Source organism: Pomacea canaliculata, linkage group LG12, assembly GCF_003073045.1.
Source record: "Pomacea canaliculata isolate SZHN2017 linkage group LG12, ASM307304v1, whole genome shotgun sequence".
NCBI classification, from domain to species: domain Eukaryota; kingdom Metazoa; phylum Mollusca; class Gastropoda; order Architaenioglossa; family Ampullariidae; genus Pomacea; species Pomacea canaliculata.
In genome coordinates this window covers 10,611,258-10,632,704 of record NC_037601.1, presented here as the reverse complement: position 1 = coordinate 10,632,704, position 21,447 = coordinate 10,611,258, and the positions used below count along the sequence as shown (strand labels likewise).

General features: G+C 41.2%; 1 protein-coding gene across 5 annotated transcripts in view; it reads left to right on the top strand.

The window, feature by feature from the left end:
• Positions 1-21,447, top strand: part of LOC112576689 (valine--tRNA ligase-like) — a 109,025-nt gene that overhangs the window by 28,144 nt on the left and 59,434 nt on the right. For all 5 annotated transcript variants that reach the window (XM_025259327.1, XM_025259326.1, XM_025259329.1 and 2 more), the window contains 7 exons: positions 1,003-1,122; positions 3,992-4,280; positions 6,328-6,559; positions 6,736-6,817; positions 9,110-9,186; positions 13,487-13,547; positions 15,396-15,498. In XM_025259327.1, coding sequence (XP_025115112.1) covers positions 1,003-1,122; positions 3,992-4,280; positions 6,328-6,559; positions 6,736-6,817; positions 9,110-9,186; positions 13,487-13,547; positions 15,396-15,498 — 964 coding nt within the window. The remainder of the gene's footprint in view (positions 1-1,002; positions 1,123-3,991; positions 4,281-6,327; positions 6,560-6,735; positions 6,818-9,109; positions 9,187-13,486; positions 13,548-15,395; positions 15,499-21,447) is intronic.

Genomic DNA, 21,447 nt, shown 5'->3' with positions numbered 1-21,447 from the left:
TACCACTTAGGGCATTTCCAGCAGGATCGCACCAGGGATACACAAGGAATATACACTGGCCTTCCCAGTATGAAGACCAGATTAACCCTGGCCGCAGCCTTCTAGCAAAGCTAGGGCAATACACAACCAGCCGCTTGGTTGGTGTGGGCCACACCTCCCGTCTAGGAGAAGTCCTGGCCAAAGAGGTGTGTTGGCCGCAACCTGGCCATCAGGGACCTCAATCTCCAGGATCACATCCTCACCTGACATGGGTCGCCATGCATGGCAAACGCAGGGTGCCTAAAGAAGGCCACAGAGAAAAAATGACATCCAAAGACAGGCATGGTAGGAAAACAGAAGACAGGAGAAAGACCTGTGTAGACAGAAGAAAGGTAGGATAAAACTGGCGATGTTTGATTATAAAAAGAATATAAATGAAAGGGCCAGGTAAGGGAGAAAAAGGAAAGGCATAAGAAAAAGGGGTGGGCCAGCTTAGTCACCCAGCCAGAGAAAGGCTGGGTGTTCAACCCTGGCATGAGAAGCAGGGCCCACAGGGCTGTCAAGTTTCAGCTGCTCTAGCCAGCCGATCCGCCTGTAAATGTGAGACGGCCCTCCCCGCCTCTAACTCGTGTGAGGCTTGCTAAAGATGGCTGCTATGTGCTTGATGCTGTATGAAGCGGAAAGAAATCTTTGCAGAAACAGAATGTCGCGATCGATGGCCTATTTTTGCAAACATTGTGATGGCAGATTGGAAGTTTACTCACTTTCACTTAGCTGTAGTGCAATAAAGTGACAAAAAAAAATCTCTATATAAAAGGAAACATTTTATAGCTTTAGAAATGCTCTTTAGAATTTTGTGTTGATCACGGTTTTCTTTCAAAATCATTATACTTTTATGTTAAACATGCAACATCCCTTTTTCAGTGTACCTGTCTTACTTGATCGAGTCTACATTCTCAGACTATTTAGTTAGACTTTGTCACGTCTAATATTCAAAGCCAGTTTCTTTTTCATTTTGAACAGAGGCTGTCACAAGCAGTTACAGATGCCTTTATAAATCTTCACGAGAAGAACAAAATTTATCGTGATACTCAACTTGTGAACTGGTGCTGCTCTCTGCAGTCTTCTATATCTGACATTGAGGTATAAATCTGTTTCATCATGTGAATGTTTTAAGCATCTGTAGATAGCTTGTAATTGATAAAGAAGATAATGATTTTTGTATATTTACAGATATAATTAAGAAAATTATGGTTACATGGCCCAACCTTTTACCTGACCAATGACGACACTGACCCCCCACCCCCACCTCCGAAGTCCAAGGCCAGACTTTCTGGCCTTGCTAAGTGTGTGCCTATGTGTGAAGTGTGAGAGCATAAGTGTGTGAATGTGTGTACATACGCATGTGATGGTCATGTGTAAAGGTGGGTGCGCATACATCAACATGCGCATGTGTGTATGCATGTAATGACTGTGTGTAGGTGATTGTGTGTGTGTATACAACCCCCATCCCCATTGTCTGGTCATGACCTTCCCAAATGGATCAGCTGATTTCAGATGTAATAATAGGTTGAGCAGGCACTAACAGGACAGTTCAAGGTGGGCTATTATGTACCCAGCAGGTGTTGGAAGGGACAGCTCTGGGAGTTGTATGACATACTACCCTTTACAAAAATAAAGAAATAACTTAGTACACTGCCAGAGTGCTTCATAATATTTGTAAGAGGGCATTGATAAAGGCAGAGATTCTTTTTTTATTCTTAGCCCTTAGATATTGCATCGCATAGTAGTTGCTATTTCATGCCTATCCCAGCATGGTCTTTGACATCCCATTGGCAGAAAATTCTGCTATTCCTGGTCAGAGAGAGGCAGTCAAGATCTCAAGGAAAAACAAACTTTTTGGTCCTTTTGGTTTTCCTTTTGTCTAACGATAGTACATTTTTCTACTAGTTCTGAGTGATATGCAAGGAAATTAATCTCATGTTTGATGTATTCCTTGATAGCAAATCACCATAATTTTCTAAGCATATGCAAGTTTTTATTGCAATAAAGAAAAAAATGACTGGAAATCACATCCCTTTAGGATAAACAAACCAAATGATTAAGTTTTACTCTTTTTATCCATGTATATGTGCAGACAGCGAAAAGATAATGAAATGATGAACAAGTAGTGACGGACATTGATTTGCTAATCATTCAAAAAATATGACCAATGATGAAATGAAGCTACATATGTATTTGTGTACATGTGTGAAGGTTATGCAAGTTTTCCCCAAGTTTTTGTATGCAGTATTACCATACATATATGTACTTTATGTGTATGTGTGACATAGCGTGATACAAGAACAAACATAATATTATTATGGGATCATAAGTTTACTTCAGTTTGTATAGTCAGTGGGTGCTCACTATGTATATATTTTATATTTACAGCCCAGGCTTGCTATCTTGCCACTATCTGTCCAACTGAAATGTTGATAAAAAAAAAAATGCAAGGGTAGTGACATAAAGAAGTGATGTGATTCATAACTAAGAGTAACATTGAGAGAAATCTCCTCTGTGGGAGATACATTGTTGGTGAGACAACCGCTTGTGTGTTTGTGTGTGTACTAAGCTGATAGATTGAATATTGCAATTATTGTACAACTACAGATGCTCATATCCTTTGAAACAACCAGTCTTGAACCAGCAAACCTGCAGACCTTCCAACCCTGCAGGAAGAAGTTAAAAGAACAGTGCACAATCTGAAAGGAGGAAAATCACCTGGCATTGACAATGTTCCATAAATCCATTTTGCACAAGTGTTCGTCTTATTGCCTGATTGTGATGCCTTTCTCTGTTATACAGCAGCACTACCTTCAGCCCATTACATCTTGTAAAGCGCATTGAGCTTGCTTTTTTGTGAGGAAATAATCTATAAATATTTTTATAATTATTATGTGGCCTAAAGAATGGATGCAGTTACTAGTCACACTCCTTCCAAAGAAGCATCAAACAGTGCCAAGCTACAAAATCATAATCCTAATCAGCCATCCATGTAAAGTCATGCTGAACTAATCAAGAACCACCTCAAACCACTAATGAAAAACTGCTTGCAAAAGGACAAAGCAGATATCTACTTGAAGTATGGCTCAAATAGGTAAACAGCTCCATAACAGGTATGTGCATCAGGATCAGCAACATCAACAATGACTAGGTTGGATAGGATCTGGCGCAGCCATAATATCAGGCTATAAAGTACCTGTCCTGCTCTATGGATATGAAACGTGAACTTTGCCAACACAGAGAGGAGAATCCAGGTATTCAAAAACAAGTGCTTGAGAAGGCTTCTCTGGATCTTGTACCGGAAACATTAAACCAACGACTTTGTATAAAGCACTGTTGCCACACTTGTAGGACACCAGGAACCCCCTAGTCACAAGAGTGATGGGGTGTAAGCTGGTCTAGTTCAGTCATTTGACCCAGCAGGACATTCTGTTAAGACACCTTGGAAGGAGATTGATGTCGTGGTGGCCAGAGGCTTACAAAAGATGGGTCGCAAACATGAAGGAGTGAACTGGTCATCCTATGCAGGATTTGCTTACCATTGCTCAAGACATGCCTAAGTGGTTGGTCTTGTCAGCTGCCACATCTATCCATGTGCACTCTTTTCTCCATGACTTGTACCAGTTATAGGATGAATGAATTAAAAAAAAAAGGAAATTTCACTTGCGATTTTAAGTTTGTTACATATGCCTGTCATTCTAAATTTTGATGGAAATCCATGTGTGCCAATAGAAAAGGCCTCACATTTTGCATTTGTGATTTGCTGACCAGCATTTGTTTTAAACAAAGATTAAATGACAAATTTTAGCAGTCACAAATAGCACCTCCAGCATTATTGATATTGTTCTATAGCTTATTTTTTATGTATCAAGATGTTACTAATATAATTAACTACCAGCAGCTTCCTTTAACAACAGAATTTCATCATGACTTTTTAATCACGACAAATTGTGATGTTTTTGTGCAGGTTGACAATGTTAAAATTGACAAACCAACAAAAATACCAGTTCCAGGTTATACAGATGGGGTGGACTTTGGTATTTTATCACTGTTTGCTTATCCCATTGAGGATTCACATGAAGAAGTTGTTGTTTCAACCACTCGTTTGGAGACAATACTTGGAGATACAGCTATAGCTGTCCATCCAAATGACACCCGCTATACTCATTTGATTGGACGTAAAGTGTGGCACCCTTTGTGTTCTCGCTCCATGCCAATTATTGCTGACAGTTTTGTTGACAGAGAATTTGGTACAGGTAAACGTTTTTCTATGGTTTTTTTTTTTTCCTAAAATATCATATTTATATAGAATGGTTTTCTTCAAAATTTACCTAAGACCTTTATCTTAGGCCAAAAGAGTGGCATGCAATCTGAGGGAAGGAAAAATCACCTTGCATTGACAATGTCCCGGCTAAGCTGCTCAGTCAGTGTCAAGTGATATAGCATTTACCTCATTCAGTATGTTACACTCACAGCCAGCCAAAAGCATGGCTGCCCTAGAATAAGCGCCGCCCGGAGGTGTGTTGTGCATTGTTGTAACCACAGTATAGTCTGAGCTTGTAATTCTGTGCATAAATGAATGAATAGAAAGGGAAAAAACACTGTTTTCTTTAGGAATTGCTCCACCATGGATTACTTCCCTTTAAATCCTGAAAAAAAGTCAACTAATCAGGCATTTCGCTATGTTTGAAAGTAGGCAAAGGTTTAGTTGTTTAAGCACCATGTCAAAGTCAGTTATCGGTTACTCAATTCAACTTGGATTTGTACTCAAACAAACGAAAAGGAGAAGAAAACAGTAATACTAAAATTCAAATGTATATTTTAATAAAATATACGCCTGTTTTGTACTTTTGTGTTCATGTATATATATTTATTTCATAATTTTTTTTTGTTCTCAATCTTGCACTTTTGACCTGCTTTCCGATTTGTGAATTCTCTGTCCTATACAGTTACATGTACAGTCTTTCAGTTGATTTTACAACAAGAAAACAGAACGTATATTTCTTAAAATTTACACCACTTAAATGTATTTAAAATGCTCTTTAAAACAGAGTATCATAGATAGTTGTTTTTATTGCAAGTTAATAAATATAAATTTTAAAAATACTGGTTGAAATTTCATTCATGGGCACTCGCCACTGCATATACCAAGGGGAGCGAGGGTTACCTCAGTCGCATACACAATGCTTTAATGGGAAGTTTTCTTTCCTGGATCCAAAGCAGACTTGGAAAAGAACAGTAGAGAGCGAGGCAAATGATATTGAAACCACCTGGGCCTAACTGAAGGAGGCTGCCCAAAACCTGGTCCTCTGGCGAGGTGTTGCTATGTTCCTTAAAGGAGCAACAAGGAATAAACCAACTCTCTCCTGGATATTGACCAACTGACTCATTGCCCACTTTCAAAAATAACAAAGTACCTAATTGGTTAAACTTGAGGGAAGTAATTCATAGTTTAAAAATATCCTTGAAGGAGCCAATAGTTTCTTTCCTTATATATTCATTTATTTACACAGCATGATATATTTTGTGACACCACCCAGTTCATATTATAGTGTGTAAAACACACTTAAGCTATGAAGATGTTCACTTCTGCAGAAGTAAATCATACAGAAGTTCTAAAGATGGTAAAACTCTATGTTCAGATTTAAGGTTTTTAGTTCAATTCACATCATTTGTTTTAATAATGGCCTTTATGTAGGTTAAAACATTTTATTTTATCCCATTACCTACCCTTTTAAATCAAATAAAAAATCAAACCAAATCAAATCAGACTTTATTGTCTGTCGAGGAGACCCAAGACAGAAATTTTTCTTTTGCTCACAAGGGCAGGCATACATACTCATACAGACATTTACACACACAGGAGTAAAGATACATTGTTACACAATATACATTATATTGTTCATTTGCCAAATTTATTAAATTATTTGGTGGTTATGTTCTTTTGCCATCTGAGGTCTTGTTATGTCAACATTTCACGTTGACTCTCACTGATATAATTTTATTTGCTGGCATGGCGACAAACATGAGCAATGACTATCAGTATTTATTTCTATGTTACAATTTGGGATCCAAACACATGTCTGTATTTTAGTTCTATATATATATATGTATTATTGTAATTGAGCATATCACAATTAGTAGCATCAATTTTTTTTTTGCTGTTAATTTGCTTTGAGATGAAAATCTAAAGTTTTGGTGAAATCAGTGCCAGACCACCACTGTTATTGCATTCATGCTCAATCATCTCCAAATACCAATTTTAAGCTTGTAATTTTTTTGTTTGGGGGGGTCACAAAACAGGTGTAGTAAAAATAACACCAGGTCACAGTTATGTCGACTTCGAAGTTGCGAGAAGACATAACCTTGCAGTGCTAAGTGTAATTGATGACAAAGGCAACATACATGGAGAGGCTGGAGAATCCTTCATTGGAATGCCTCGTTTCTTGGCCCGGAATAAAGTATGTTTGGCGTTAAAAGACTTGGGACTTTATCGAGGAGAGATGCCTCATGACATGATGTTACCATTATGCAGGTATGTAATCTGTCATGATAAACATGTTAATTTTGTTTTAAGAACTTGTGATTTATCAGAACATAAATCATACAAAATATTCACAGAAATCTTAAAAGAAGTAAACGTGACAATTTGGTTTGCTTTTGTCTTGTGACTCTTGCCTTCATTTAATAAGTTTTGTATTAATATGACAGCCGTTCTGGTGATGTGATAGAGCCTCTGCTGAAGGAACAATGGTTCTTGAACTGTAAGGACCTAGCTGATCAAGCAATACGGGTGAGTGTGAGTGTCTGATGGATCACTAATGCCATGGGGCACAGTGCATTGAAAGAACCAGAAAGGCTTTTAAGAACAGACAGTCCTTGTCTAGATCATTATTTTAAAGACGCAGTTCCTTATTGTACAGTAAATGATATTGTTACATGGGATTATACTATAGATAGCATAATACAAAGATTGACACCGACCTCAGTTCAACTAATGAATGTATAATAGATAGTGTAGACCTGGTTGCAGTGGAGTGCAGCAACCAAAAGACAGTGAAGTTACAAATCAGCTGTAGAAATTCAAAATGAACTCTGTGCAGACAGATGCAGCATATGACTGCTATGCAGTGTTGAAAGTGGGGCATTAGTCACTGTGAGGTGGGGCTGCATAAGTGGCGATGTGTCTGGGTGCCACCATCATGCTGTACAGGGCTGAGGGATGGCGAAGACCTGCTAGCAGATTTTTAAGCTGCTGAACAACTGCTGTCTTGAAGACCTGTGATGGAGGGTGGTGGAATACAGGAAAAATGTCATCGGACTATGCAGCAGAAGTTCTGTGGTGCAGATTTTGTAAAGGGCTTGTGCAGCTGCTCCGTGACAGAAGTTGACTTAAGTTCAATTCAGTTAAAGACTCAGACAAGTTGAGGCAGACCATGTGTCAGTTCAAAAGGACTTCAGACCACCATCTGTGGGAATGCACAGCTATCTCAAACTCTATTCAGTCACTTGACAAATTGACTGCCTTAAAATCGCAGCTGTGGCAGTTATAATGTGAGCTTGTGGCATTGAAACACAGTAAGTGCAACAAAGCCCGGCCAAGCATTAAACTGGGACAAAACAGATACGGTGGAAAACAGTTTGTTGACCAACCCATTTAAGTTATCCTTCAGCTTTTCTAAGGGTTGGTGGGGAAAGGAGTAATTTGTAGTCCAGATCTCACTGGAATGTAGAGCTCGACATTAAACTACAACTAACATCACAGTGGGTTACAGCTATCCAGAGAGTCCACCTCAAGAGAGAAGGAAAAGTCTGTGGCCACAAAAAATTGTTTTTCTTACTTTCTGTTTACCCAAAAATACCCAACTTTATTACTTTATTGGGGTCAGGTATCAGTGAGTCAAAGTTTCTCGTCATTCCTTCTGTTATACCACTCCACATCAACCTGGCGGACAGGTGTGTGAGCCCCCGAGCTGTCACTCTCTTCATTGACTTCATCGACACCTCTGCCAGCAGGCCGGTCTCGCTTGGCTTACTCTAACCACTTAAGGCTGTCTCCCACTTACACCACCTCTGTGCTTCTACCAAATACAACACCTCTACACTGGCACATACATTCCCTTTTTCTTGCGTAAGGGTCCTCAGGCTTGTTAACAAGCCAACCTAGACACTAATTGGGGCAATTGTTACTTCCCTATTTAAGTTACCACATGACAGTCTAAAACACCAATAAACAAATCTTTGCTCATGTAAAATCTCTATACAGGTAGTCCTCGGGTTACGACGGTCTCGAGTTACATCGTTTTGTGGTTACGACGCTGTAAATGAAGCTCATTCCGAGTTGCGAGGTTTAGCGGCGTAAGTCGAACTGTACGTGCGCCTCATTCCATGTGCGGCGGAAGTCATAGAGTCCAGTACAGTACTGTGAAAGTGGAAGTCATAAGGCAATCTGAGAAGGGGAAAACAGCAACAGAAATTTGCAGGTCATTAGGACTTAGTCGTTCGACTGTCGCTACGATTATCAAGGATAAAGATCGCATCCTTGAACACGTGACAAGATCTGCTCCTATGACAGCGACAGTGATAACAAAGCGTACTGTACTGCACAATGTTTTACTGTACTTATGTTTATTGATAATTATGTAGGGTACTGTGTTAGGATAGGTGTTTGGATAAGTTAAGTGTTTGCAGTACTGTACTGTTATTATGGTACAGTACTGTATGAACGTAGGATCCGACTTGCGTCGAAATTCGGTTTACGACGCCGCGTTAAGAACGGATCCCCGTCGTAAGTCGAGGACTACCTGTACTTGTGTATTTTTGTTGTTTGGTTTTTGGTTTTGGGTGGTTGGGGGGTTCAAGAGAAGCACTTTACTAAAATTTATTAACTTTTTTCAATGATCCAGCCAAATTTGAAGATGTTGCTGGCTTACAAAGTCGTGCTCAGAAAGTAATACTTTAGTGACCATCACTGATTTAGTTTTCACTGGGGTGAGGAACAAGGACTTTTTTTTTTTTTTTTTTTTTTGCAAGACTAGTGATAAACACAAATTTTTTATTATTGGGTTTTGTGAATGTCCTGAAGGTGGCAGAAAATGGAGAACTGACATTTTCAGCACCGCATCACAAAGCTGTTTGGTTTGAGTGGCTCAGAAATGCAAGGTAAGTTCTATTGGATACTCTTGTAACTGGTAGTTTGTAACATTTTCTTTAATATCTCTTCCTATATTGTTGACCTTTTGTGGTTAATAGCACTATCCATGGTGATGCCATTGAGATAGTCAACACTTATAAATATTTAGGTACTATCTTTGATGATAAACTTAAATGGGATGTGAACACTGACATGATCCTCAGGCAGAGCCAGCAACGCTTATACCTGCTACGGAAGCTTCTGTCTTTCTCTGTCAGCCCAGTTATTCTCACTCGGTTCTATCAGTCCTTCATTGAGTCTCATCACCTTTTCTTTCACATCTTGGTTTCACAACCTCTCCGTAGGGAACAGGAACAGCCTTGTCTCCCTTGTTAAGATCTGTTCCAAAATCACCGGAACCAAGCAGAGGGATTTAGCCCTCTTAAATAAGCAGCAAATCCTTAGGACGGCATCTCATATCCTAACTATTCCTGGTCATGTGTTGGCGAGTGAGTTCTCACTCCTGCGGTCTGGTCGCAGATACGCTGTACCGGTAAGTCGAACGAACCGTTACCGTAACTCGTTCATTCCGCGTGCCATTTACTTCTTTAATTCCGCTAGCTGTGATGATGTGTCAGCCTGAGGTGACCTTGTGCGGGGTGCCCACTGAACCTCCTGTTGCTGTGTTACTATATGAGTGGGTGTGTGTGCACATGTGTGTGTGTGTGAATGTAGCCAGAATCTATTCCCTTTAATCTCCTACATAATCTTCCCTCTAGTGTGCTGGCGTTGCATCATACCTGTAATTGCCCTTGCGGATTAATAAAATTGTATTGTATACCAGCCCCCGTGGGCCCGGCCTCTCATGCCACGGATGAACACCCAGCCTCTCTCTGGCTGTGACTAAGCTGTTCTACCCCTTTCTCTCTTGCTTTTCTTTTTTCTCTTTTACCTTACCATTTCATCTATATTCCTTTTCTAAGCAAACATATCCCTGTTACATTTCACTTTTATCTTCTGTCTTAACTGGTCTCTCTCCTGCCATCTTTTTCTCATCATGACCCTTTTTTGACACAATTTTTCTCTATGGCCTTTTTTAGGCCCCCTGCTTTTGCTGTGTAGGGCGACCCCCATGTCGGAGAAGGATGAGATCCTGGAAGTTGAGGTCTTTGATGGGTTGCGGCTCATCATTACCAACATACCTCTTTGGTCCAGACTTCACCTAGACGGGAGGTTGGTGTGGCCCACACCAATCAAACGGCTGGTTGTTTATTTCCCTAGCTTTTCTAGAAAGCTGCGGCTGGGGTAAATCTGGTCTTCATACTTGGAAGACCAGAGTATATTCCTTGTGTATCCATGGTGCGACCCTGCTGAAATGCCCTAAGTGGTACCGCTCGGTCATATTCCCATGCTGGACTCCGTGGTGGGTGGGGAGCATAAGGAGCGAACCAAATTCATTATATCATGACACACACACACACACACACAAATAAAATACAGTCGGGCCTCGATAAGTCGACCTTCCCTAAGTCGAAACCCTCCCCTATATCGAATTAATTGTTAGTTCCCGGCCAAATTCCATAAGACCAATGTATTTTAGATCTCCTTAACTCGAAGGTTTTTTGGCTTCCAGCCTCCGTTAGTTGAATTTTGAGTCATCACCAACCAGACGCAACTATGTCTCAAACTGTTCCAAACTTTCTCAAGAAAGACGCTTTTACCTGAAGGAAACAATCAAAAACTGCTTCAGAAAAGCCGGTTTTGGACAGCAAACCGTTGATGATTCAGGGGACTTGGAGGGAATGCAAAGGGAAACAGACGACACACTTGCAAGCCCCGAAGAATGGTCTACGCCACTCTACGGTTCTCACATCTACTGGTGCCATTAAGGAAGTGTCCTTTCAAGACTTTCTCAAATTTGACAGTGCGGTGAATGTTTGTGGAGAACTAGCGGACGCTGACATTGCTGAGGTGGGAAACGAGGAACAAAAGGAAGATGAGAGTGGAGATAAGGAAGAAGATGACAATGATGGTGATACACATCCTACCCCCAGTCGAAAAGAAGCGAGGCATGCTATTGAGACACTGCGCAGACTTCATGTATGTAGACTTGGAATGTACGCCGAATCTCGAGGAAAATGTGTTCCGGTCCACTGACGAGATTGAGATTTTGGAGCGAGATGCGTCGGCACATCGACGCCAAACGAAGTTAACAGACTTTTTTCTCTAAAGGTAAGCCGTTTGATTGTACTGTTCGACAGTACAGTACTGTACTACATGCTTCCGTATAAAACGATAATATAATATTATAATACAGTAATTAAGCCGGAAAAACATTGTCCTTGATTAACCTGCGCCTATTACGCCATTTTCCCTAGCTCGAAAACTCCATAACTCAATTTTTTTTCGGGTCCCTTTAAATTCGACTTATCGAGGTCCGACTGTAAAATAAAAACTAACCTGGAAAAATGCATATGAGAGGAGGAATCTTCGTATAGTGTGTATGAGGTGAGAGAAAGTTTGAGAAAGAATGTTGAGGTGGCCTGGGCCTGTTTTCTTGTGGTAGAGGGCGCAAAAGCCAGCCCATGAAGTCACATTTTACCTTCTCCGCTTTCGCAATAACAAAAGGGTTTAAGAATACAGTGGAACCTCGGTTAGCGAACGCCTCGGATAGCGAATATTTCGGTTAACGAACAAAAATTTTGTTAAAAGTTTGTCTCGGATAGCGAACAAAATTTCGGATAACGAACAGCCACGTGAACCACACGTGACCGACTAGCATGTCATCATTCGCGCTCGAGACAAAATTACGATCAGTCGTTCCTTAACTATGCGCATTATCTTATTTAGTGATTGTTGTGCTTTATTTTAATAAGATAATCCTCAATCATGGCTCAAAGAAGATTAAGACTAATAATAGTAGTGATGTAATGACAAGGAAGCGGCCAACAAATGAATTGTAAAAGGAAATGATTTCAAAGTATGAAGGTGGCATGCGTCTGATATGTGATGTCGTATTATCGAAGAGTTTTTACAAAAAAGGCAGAAGGAACAGACACTGGACAAGTTTTTTTCCTTTAACCTCAAAGCTACAGAAAAGGGAAGTCACCCCCGATTTTACAATGTCACGTGTGCTCATGGAGGGGAAATACAAGCAGTAATTCCACCCCTTCCTCCCCACACCTGCTTCTACCCACGCCGTCAAAACGGCAAGTTTTCTGATGTTTAAATGCTTTGGTTAATGTTTTTATGTTTATTTAACTCCATTTATATCGCATTATAACTGTTCTCATTAAAACAAATACCTATAGAGCCTGTAACTTTCAAATATTAGCGAGTCAACAGGGGCTGGGAACCAATTAAATCTATTTCCTTTATTTCTTATGGAAAAATTGTTTCAGATAACGAACAGCTTTCCAGAACGGATTAAGTTCGTTAACCGAGGTTCCACTGTATTTCTACAAACTTCACTGGTATTAAACATATGCACTTCGGACAATTTCTCATACGGCGCACAAATCAGAGGCTTCTGAAGCCCTGCGCTGATGGGACGGAAAACAGTTCGTCGACTGACCCATAAAGATTAAAAAAAAAACAACAACAACAACAAAACTGCACATCGATCTCTCAACTCTTCATTAGTTGCCCTGACCTTGCCAGGATGTCATAACTTGACATCAAATCAGAACTGGGACCCTAGGAGGTCACAGCGTTGCAGAGAATCATCCTGAAGAAGGATGAGAAATCTATTCCTACTGATACACTTTCTTAACTTTCTCTCTGCCGAAAATACCTGACTTCATTGAGGTTGGATATTTGCGGGTCAAGGTCTCTCTATTCATTCCCTCACCGTTGCTTTAACTGTCAGCATTATGGTCATAGTACTAGCTTTGCAAGTCCCAAGCCCGCGGCTTTCACTGTGGTGGTACAGGCCACATTGCAGCTGATTGTTCTCAAAACGCCAAATGTGCCAACTGTGACAACCACCATGACGTTAAACACAAACAAACAGAAAATTGTTGGTGGCCATTTAGGGCCACAACACTCCTTTTACACATTACCCTCTTTTTTTTCATTATTGTTCACTTTTTGTGTGGGCTTTGTTTAAGAATGTTATGGTTATATCACTTGGGAGGGGGGTTTTGTCCCTAAACTTTTAAACTTTTTAGGAGGTTGTCCCTTAACTTTTAAACTTAAAAGTTAAGATTACCTTTTGATTGCCGTGATATAGACCTAGCTGCTGACACGGCATTAAACACAAACAAACAAACCATCACAGTATATTATGGGCTTGCAGTTATCAGCTTTTTTTGTGTGCTTTTTTAACAGAAACTGGTGTTTATCAAGACAGCTTTGGTGGGGACATAGAATACCAGCTTACAATTTTCAGGTGATGACATTTTTACTTTACATCATACTCTCTTTAGTTCAATATTTTGCAGTAAAGATGAAATATAATGATTCTTAAGAAATTTGCTGAAATAGGCATTAATGCCTTTTATGACCACTTGTCCATGAGCATGCACTACTTGATGAATTACAGTACAAATCAATACTTTTCATGCAAAAATGATTGATGCATAAGATAATAGCTTTAGCTTTTACTGATCCCAGTAAAAAGAAGAATGATGATGGTTAAAGCACATTGCAGATAAAGAGAAAACAAAATCCACAAAAATGCTGTAATGATAATTAACAATAAAATAAATTTCAAGTGATATTCCTGACTGGGCAGATCATGATATTGCACAGATCTGTAGGGCTTAGGGCTTCCTACATGGCTTGACAGTCTGATGTTTATATATTTTATATAACCTTGCGTGGGACAGTCTGATGGATACCTTTAAAGAATGCATCCATCAAAGTTGGATGGACAGGATCTGGCGAAGCAACTCAATCAGCTTCAGTACCAAGCACAGGCTGTACAAGTCCCTCGTAGTGTCAATCCTACTCTACGGCTGCGAAACTTGGACGCTGCTTGCCACAACGGAAAAGAAACTCCAGGCCTTTGAGAACAAGTGCCTGAGAAAGCTGCTCCGCATCTCGTACCGCGAACACAAGACCAACGAATACGTACGGAGCACCGTAACCTCCCTCGTGGGCCCACATGAACCCCTTCTGGCAACAGTGAAGCGGCGCAAGCTCGCCTGGTTCGGTCACGTCACCCGCCACAACACCCTGTCCAAGACGATCCTACAAGGAACCCTCGAAGGGAGCCGTCGTTGTGGTCGTCCGAGGAAAAGCTGGGTCACCAACATCAAAGAATGGACCGAACGCGAGATGCCAGACCTGCTCTCATCTGCTCAAGACAGGACCGGGTGGAAAATTCTGTCTGTTGCTGCTGCCGGACGGTCCCCCTACGCCTGGACCGGGCATGGGACTGACCTGATCTGACCTGACCATCAAAGTAAAATCTGTAACAAAGAGAAAATAAGGCAATCACAATCAAAGCAAAAGAAATCTTGAGAGAAAAAAGAATGCAGCATACAACCAAACGAAACTTGCAAGTATGAAAAACAGAGGAGCTGCACAAAAAAGCAGAGAAATAAATGGAAAACAAAGCAACTCAGCCAATCTGTCTTTTAAAATAAAAATGAAGAGCAACTCTCTCTCTTGCTGTGATATAGCCTTAGTTGCTGGCATGGTGTAAAACAAAAACAACCAATCACTATGATCAGATTTAAGGTTTTAGTTGTATTCACAACCTCTCTTTTAATGGTGGCCTTTTAGGAGGTCACAACAACACATTCTTTTTCCTTTTCTTTTAGTCTATATTATTATTGGTATTGTTATTGTATCACTTGAAAGTGTTGTAAAATCAAGACCTTTTAGATGAAGAGTCTCTTGCCGTGGTTTTGCTGGTTTGATAGTATGTTAGACAGAAAGTTTATGAATGGCAGGCCTTGTCATTATGCGCTATCAGCCAGTGATGTGTTGGTGCTTAAATGTGAGTTGTAGGATCATCTATACCAGTTTGTAATCTTGTAAGAGTGATATATTTGTTGATTGCTTATGAGAGCTCTCAACAAAGGAAAATTTCTGCCTTTCATAAACAGAAGCAGACCATAAAAATGTATTTAGATGCTTTATATAATAATTTGGAAAGAGAGTCAAACAATACATTAAAGTTCAAAATGAGAACAAGTTCTCCTGTACATGCTGAGAAATGCACGATAACAGAAATAATAACACTTACCAGTATCCATTTTGTGTTTTCATGTCACTTTCATGTTACCAGACGGAGAAAGGAAATGTATGGATAGTAGCCAGAAGCCAGGAAGATGCTGTGAAAAAGTTTTGCAAGCAGAGACCTTCTTGTACTTATTTCTCCTGCTCTCAAGGTAAGTAAATGGTTTTTATGTTGCTTCTGGTATGCCCCTGTTGGCCCAGCGTCTCATGCTGAGGGTGAACATCCAGCCACTCTGGTTGGGTGACTTGGCCCACCCCCTTTCTCTTCTGTTATTCTTTTTCTCTCTTACTGGTCCTTTCACTTACACTCTTTTCCAACAAAACTCCTCCCTTTTACTGTACAGTTGGCATTAACTAGCTTGTGTGCCTTGCTGGCTTAATGCCATAGAATGTGCTAAGGCTGTGTGTGCTTAGAGATAGGTATGTAAACTTTCATCTAATACCTGCTGTGCATGTGATTATAAAATGGATTAACATGTTAATTGGTGCAGCAAGTATATCATGTGATGTAAAATCAAATGACTTTGATCAGTTCTTCATACCTGTAACATTTTAGTGAGGAGTGCTATAGTGTTTTGCTTGTGGGGCACACATGAAAATGTATGTGCGAACACTCCTCTCAATTTTCAATAACAAAAAGGGCCAACCAACTGTTAACACTGGAAACGAGGCTGCGCCTGACAGGCTGAGTTGCTTTGATCTCCAGTTATTTTGTTGCTTTCTTGTGCTACGTCTTTGCTCTAAAATATCCCTAGATTTCTTTTAGTTACAAGTTGTATTTGTTTCTCTTAAATTTTACTTTGTTGCTGTTTTCACTGCTTGTGCTTGCCTTGCTTTCTGTTTTTGTGGATTTTGTTGTAACGGTTCCGCTCTCCGCCATTACCTTAGATCTAATTCCTCCTAAATCTCACTTTAAATTCTCACATGGCGGATCTTCGCTATGTTGTATAGCCGTGAATACCTTCTTGCACTCGCTCTTACTTCGGCAACCCTCCCTTATGATATTTCCACCTTCCCAACTATTATCCGACCTCAAGACTCGACCGTCCATCAGAAAAAAAAGCGAAAGAGAGGTAGGAGAGGAGGAGTTCAGTGCCGGCTGAGGAAATACGGTCTCAATGACAAATGTAAATCTCCACCACTACTACACCTCAGCACCAATCGAGGTGCAAATGGTGGGAAACAGAACGGTGACCTCAATTTTAATGAAAATTTTCCTTTGTCAAAGAGCGGGGGACTTTCAATAGAAACGAAAAACGTGACAAGTCTCTGTGTTGGTCACTTAAATGTGCAGTCAGTCTGCAACAAGGCTTTGGACATTCATGATTTAGTGTTGGATAATGACTTTGATGTATTTTTCTTGTCAGAGACATGGTTAAAGGAGATAGGTGATGAATCAGTAATCAAAGACCTTACGCCACAGGGCTATACATTTGCACAAAATCCCAGGAGTGGTAGGAGTGGGGGTGGAGTTGGAGTTTTATTTAAAGTACATTTGAAATTTACAGTGTTGAAGAGACAAACACAGTACAGGTCCTTTGAGTACATAACAGCAAGACTGACATTAGCCAAGCAGACATTAGAGATCATTTGTTTGTATAGACCTCCTCCATCGAAAAAGAATCAGCTTTCCGATTCTCTGTTTCATGAGGAATTTACTATGCTGCTGGACAGTTTACTCCCAAAGGAGAAAATTCTTATTTTGGGGGATGTAAATTTTCACTTTGATAGACCTCAAGATAGTGATGTGAAGCGGTTGATTGAGGCTTTAGATAGCCGTGGTCTTTGTCAGCTGATTGATAAACCAACTCATAGACTTGGACACATTCTTGACTGGGTTATCACTCGTGCGCCATCAGAGTCACTGGTCAAGTCAGCTGTTGTCGAGGATTTTTTGATTTCAGACCATTTTGTGCAGTCCTTGGTGACTGATCTTTCTCGACCAAGGCGTAGAAAGACATCTGTTTTGTGTAGAAATTTGAAGAAGGTTGACCTGAACGCTTTCAGAGAAGACCTGCTTCAGTCAAAGTTGTTATTAGATCCTCCCACAGATGTTGATGGGTTAGCAGAGTTATATAATCAGACTTTACTAGAGCTGCTTGATAAGCATGCGCCTGCAGTCAGCAAAATTGTTGTAGATAGACCAGATTGTGCGTGGTTTTGTGAGGGGGTGAGTGAAGCCAAGAAACAGAGACGGCTGGCAGAGAAAAAGTGGAGGAGGACCAAACTTGAGATTGACAGACAGCTGTATAAGTTAGCCAGAAATAAATATGTTTGTGCTGTAAAAAAGGCTAAGTCGCTATTCGTGCAAGAGCAGCTAGAGGCTGCGAGTGGAAATCCCAGAAAGATTTTTGACATTGTGAACAGCTTGTTGGGTAAGAACGGAACTAGTCCGGTTCTTCCTGAGGTGGATGTCAAGTCAGCTGCTGATCAGCTGTCTTCCTTCTTTGTTAATAAGATACAGGAAATTAGTGCTGGACTTGAGAGTGCAGCTTGTGAGTTGCCAGAGTGTGAGGCAGATTATTCTGTGCCATTTGCTGGTGTTCCGCTGACTTCTTTTACGTGTATTGATGAGAGTTACTTGAGGAAACTTGTAGCGAGATCAACTAAAACTTCATGTGCCGTGGATCCTGTACCAACTAAATTTATTCTTCAACTTCTGGACATTCTATTTCTTGTCATCTTGGACATTATTAATGCCAGTTTGAGAGCAGGATGTGTTCCACAGTTTTTTAAACAGGCTGTTGTGAAGCCCTTGTTGAAAAAAACGAACCTGGATCCCTCCGACTGTAAAAACTATCGTCCAGTGTCAAATTTATCATATATTTCCAAGCTACTGGAGAGGGTGGTTGCAGAGCAGCTTATGACCCATTTTATTAATTATGGCTGCCTAGATAAATTTCAGTCAGCGTATCGTCCTGGCTTCAGCACAGAAACTGCTCTTCTTCGTGTGACAAATGACATTCTTTGTAGTGTCAACTCTGGCAACTTAGTGCTGTTAGTATTACTTGACCTGAGTAGTGCGTTTGACACCATCAACCACCGCATGCTGCTCCAGAGATTGTCGTCAGAGGCTGGTATCCAGGGCGCTGCACTGCAGTGGATTGCCTCCTATCTTGCCGAGAGATCTCAGAGAGTGATTGTCGGCTCTGCAAGCTCTGAGGCAGTTCCTCTGGTGTGTGGCGTACCACAGGGCTCCGTTTTGGGTCCATTATTATTTTCGCTATATGTTTCACAGCTTGGACGGGTCATTGAACGCTTTCAGATGGGACGTCAGTTCTTTGCGGACGATACACAGATTCTGAGCAGTTTCCCCCCCGACCCGGCAGTGGCTAGGGTTGCGCTTCAACGACTTGAATCTTGTTGTGTTGCGGTGAAGGCATGGATGACCAGGAATCGTCTTAAACTCAATGACGACAAGACAGAAGCGTTACTGTGTGGCCCCAGGGCCAGACGGGAGCAGATTGGCATTAGTGCCGTGCAGGTCGGTGATGCCTCCATAGCCTTTGCTGACTGTGTACGGGATCTAGGGCTGTTTATTGATGCAGAGCTCTCCATGTGCGACCATGTCAGTTCTGTTGTGGCTAAGTCCTACTACTTTTTGAGGACTTTAGGTAGACTACGGCCAATGCTGACTCAAGCTGCTGCAAACTCACTTGCTGTGGCTACCATCACATCACGATTGGACTATTGTAACAGTGCATTGTGGGGTATACCTGCTACTCAGTTGGATCGGCTCCAAAGAGTTCAAAACACAGCTGCCAGGATTGTCACCCGTGCAAAGTCGTCCACTGAGCACATCACCCCGATCCTACAGAGCCTTCATTGGCTCCCAATGAACAAGCGTATTGACCACAAAGTACTTTCCATTGCCCAGTCCTGCATGTCTAAAACTGCTCCTGACTATTTGCAGGAAATATTTCCTCCGTACCAGCCGTCACGTAGCCTGCGCTCAGGCTCCCAGTCACGCTTCTGTCTCCCTGCAGTGGAAGACACCAACAAGAAGCGCACTGGAGCCAGGGCCTTCAAAAATGCGGCACCTAAGCTGTGGAATGCTCTGCCATCGTCACTCTCCACCATCACCTCACCAACCACGTTCCGCAAGAAACTGAAAACCCATCTGTTTCTTTCAAGCCAGTCTTTAAACTACCAAGAAACACTTCTGTCCATTTTTTACTTTTCCTGGTGTTTTATATATTTGTTCACTTTTTTGTTCTTCATTTGTTCTTTTTTCTGCGCAATGAGCATTCTTCAGAATGGATACCTGCGCATTACAAATCGACATCATCATCATCATCATCATCATCAACACACTTGATGTCTAAAAATGAAAGAATCAAGAACTAAACTAAATGCAGGTGAAGATGCTAAGAGTTATACAATCGTGTCCTGTAGTGAGTGACCTAGATCAAAGCATACTGACCGTCACCATCACTTATCTGCCACGACAGTCTGGCCCACAATGTTGTAGCATGGAACCACTGTGACAATGGTGATGTTGAGGATAAAATGTCAAAATGTTGAACAAAATGTCCATGGTCATGAACACAAGGCTGTTAAACAGATATCTGGATGTAATCCCCCAATGGAGTAATCCCTGAATTGTTGGTTGCTGGATATTGGTGATGTTATGTATATTTAATAATTAAATAAAAAAGCTAAATAGTCATGACCAAGAGTTGCAACAGTAAGTACAAAACTATAGGGTGTCAAATCGCCATCTCCAGTAGTGTCACTGCTGTACATAACCCTGACAAGAGAACAGGTTCACAATGGTAAATTAAATAAAGTGATCTGAACTTTGACAAGAAAGGTAGATGTACTTTTTAACTTCGACTGACTCTACTTTGATACTTGTTTTTTAAACGCTTTAATGCTCTTATTGATGAAAAATGTCATCATGACATTAGCTAAGTTCTCTTGGGTTTAAAGTTCATGAGTGTGAAAAATACTGTGCATAAAACAGCTGTCATAATCAAAAAGAAACGTGTAGCAAAATTTTCAGTGTTGTCTCTGAACTTAGCTGCAGTGTTTCCTATGCATAAGTGCAGAACGTCTTCTGAAAGAAGACAGAAAGGTAAGGCTAGCATGTGGTCCCATTCATCCTAGGGGTCCACCCCGACCATCCCCTTCCCCATCCACCAATGCCTTCTCTCACCCACCTTCTTGCACTCCCCACCCTCTGATTATCCCATCCTTTCAAAGGTGTCTGTGGATGAAACAATGTCAAATTGAAGACAAGATAAAGACCATAATGGACAGCTTCAGTGACTCGGTTGATACTGTGGAGCAAACCAGTGACTTGTTTTGTGGCACGCCCCTCTCTAACTTTCAACCAGTGACAGAAGATGAACTATTGAAATTAGTTCGGCGTTATAGCCCAACCACGTCTGTGGATGATCCTATCCCCACTAGTGTTCTTCTCCAGCACCTTGACATTCTGCTTCCTGTAATAGTTCGCATAGTCAATGCTAGCCTTTTCTCCGCCTCTGTACCCAGACAATTTAAAACAGCTGTGATCAAGCCTATCTTAAAGAAGCACAAAAACTTATCTTAAACTTGGACCCGAGCTTGTGTAAAAACTATAGACCTGTGTCGAATTTGCCTTTTGTTTCGAAACTTGTGGAGCGTGTCATTGCTCAGCAGTTGACATTCCACCTGGACCGCTACAGCTTATTGGATAAATTCCAGTCGGCGTACAGACCCAAGCACAGCTGTGAGACAGCCCTTCTGCGTCTTATGAACAATCTTCTGTGCAGTGCGGATGCAGGGAAAGTGACTCTTGTGATCCTCCTTGACCTGAGTGCGGCCTTCGATGTCATTGATCACACCACTCTTCTGACTCGTCTCCAGATGGAGGTGGGCATTGGTGGTTCCGCCTTGCAGTGGTTCCATTCCTACCTCAGTGATCGCACACAAAGGGTGATGGTCAATCAAGCTTCTTCAGTGACAGTTCCATTGCTGTGCGGTGTCCCGCAGGGCTCTGTTTTGGGCCCGGTTCTGTTTTCTATTTACACATCTCAGCTTGGTCCTCTCATTGAGAAGCATAATGTGAACCGTAAGATGTTTGCAGATGACACTGAACTCTATTTTTCATTTAG